At 48.1% G+C, this 1,320-nt stretch overlaps 1 protein-coding gene across 1 annotated transcript; it reads left to right on the forward strand.

Annotated features, from left to right (window-relative positions):
* Window positions 1-279: 279 nt before the first annotated feature.
* Window positions 280-1,182, forward strand: LOC109863429. Its single transcript, XM_020443694.1, has 2 exons — window positions 280-417; window positions 523-1,182. The coding sequence occupies exons 1-2, from the start codon at window positions 280-282 to the stop codon at window positions 1,180-1,182; spliced, it is 798 nt and encodes a 265-aa protein (XP_020299283.1).
* The last annotated feature ends 138 nt before the right edge of the window (window positions 1,183-1,320 follow it).

Raw genomic sequence — 1,320 nt, forward strand, 5'->3', positions numbered from 1 at the left:
AGGAGCCTGAAGTAGGGGTTGAGGAGGCTTTAAAGCTCCTCAACCAACAAAAAACAGGGCTGGAAACCAGCGATTAGGTCGTCACCAAAGGGACGTATAGGAAAGATGCTACGAGCGCCCACTTCTCCTGGTTGGCGACTCGGCGATGGAAGCCTTGAAGCACTGTGGCTTCAGGTCTTTCTTTAGTCTTGGCTGGGGCACCGTTAAGATGGCGGGACGAGAACGCGGGGAGGCGACGGAAAAGGAAATGAAGTCGGAGGGTGTCGGGACTGCCTAAAAATGGCTTCTCTCGGCATCCAAATGACGCAGATTAACTTGCATCACAGCAAGAACGCTTCGGCTATCCTAGCCAGGAGCATGGCTGTGATGCATACAAGTATTGCACTAATCCAAGAACTATGGATTGTGAATGGTGCAGTAAAGTGTCTAAGTAGGTGCGGCTGTTTATACAAAGCACACCCAGAAAAAAGAGTAAGATCATGCATTTTGGTAAAAGGACTAAATGTTATCTTTCTGCCACAGCTCAGCAGCAAGGACCTTACAGTCATCAATGTGAGAATGAAGCTGGCCGAGGAAGAGGACATGGAAGTATTAATAGGGTCAGTTTATATGCCCTATGACTCTACGGATCCACCACCACATGAAGAGGTAAAAAACCTGGTGGCCTATGCGGAGGCCAGAGGGCTCGAACTCCTGCTGGGTTGCGATGCGAACTCCCACCATGTAAGATGGGGAAGCACAGACACCAACCTGCGGGGGGAGAGTCTGCAGGACTACTTAATGGGCACAGGATTAACCATTCTCAACAGAGGAAACGAGCCGACATTTCTGGACTCCAGAAAACAGGAAGTCATCCGAGATATTACAGTATGTACAGAGAGGATGGCGAGTTTGGTGAGAGACTGGAGGGTATCGAATGAGCCCTCTGAGTCGGACCACAGACATATACGCCTAACTCTTCAACAAATACCGCAAATCAGTTGGGTTTGCAACCTACGAAAAACATACTGGGAAGGCTTTAGGGCTGACCGTAAAGCCCAGCTTTCTGTGGCCCCAACCAATTTCAGAACCAAAAACAACTTGGAAAACGCGGCGGACTTTTTAAAGAACGCCATTACAACCGCCTTTGAATTAAACTACTCATCAAAACTCAGGAATCCGGTGAACAAGATCCACTGGTAGAATAAAGAGCTCGGTAAGCTCAGGCTGGAAACAAGAAATAAATTCAGCAAGGCAAAAACGGGTGGTACTCTATTGACCACAGTACGATTCGACACCGCTCGATTCGACACAGATTTATTCGACACCAAATTATTCGAC

This window comes from Pseudomyrmex gracilis, unplaced genomic scaffold, assembly GCF_002006095.1.
Source record: "Pseudomyrmex gracilis isolate BER0280 unplaced genomic scaffold, ASM200609v1 scaffold_4925, whole genome shotgun sequence".
Classification (NCBI taxonomy): Eukaryota; Metazoa; Arthropoda; class Insecta; order Hymenoptera; family Formicidae; genus Pseudomyrmex; species Pseudomyrmex gracilis.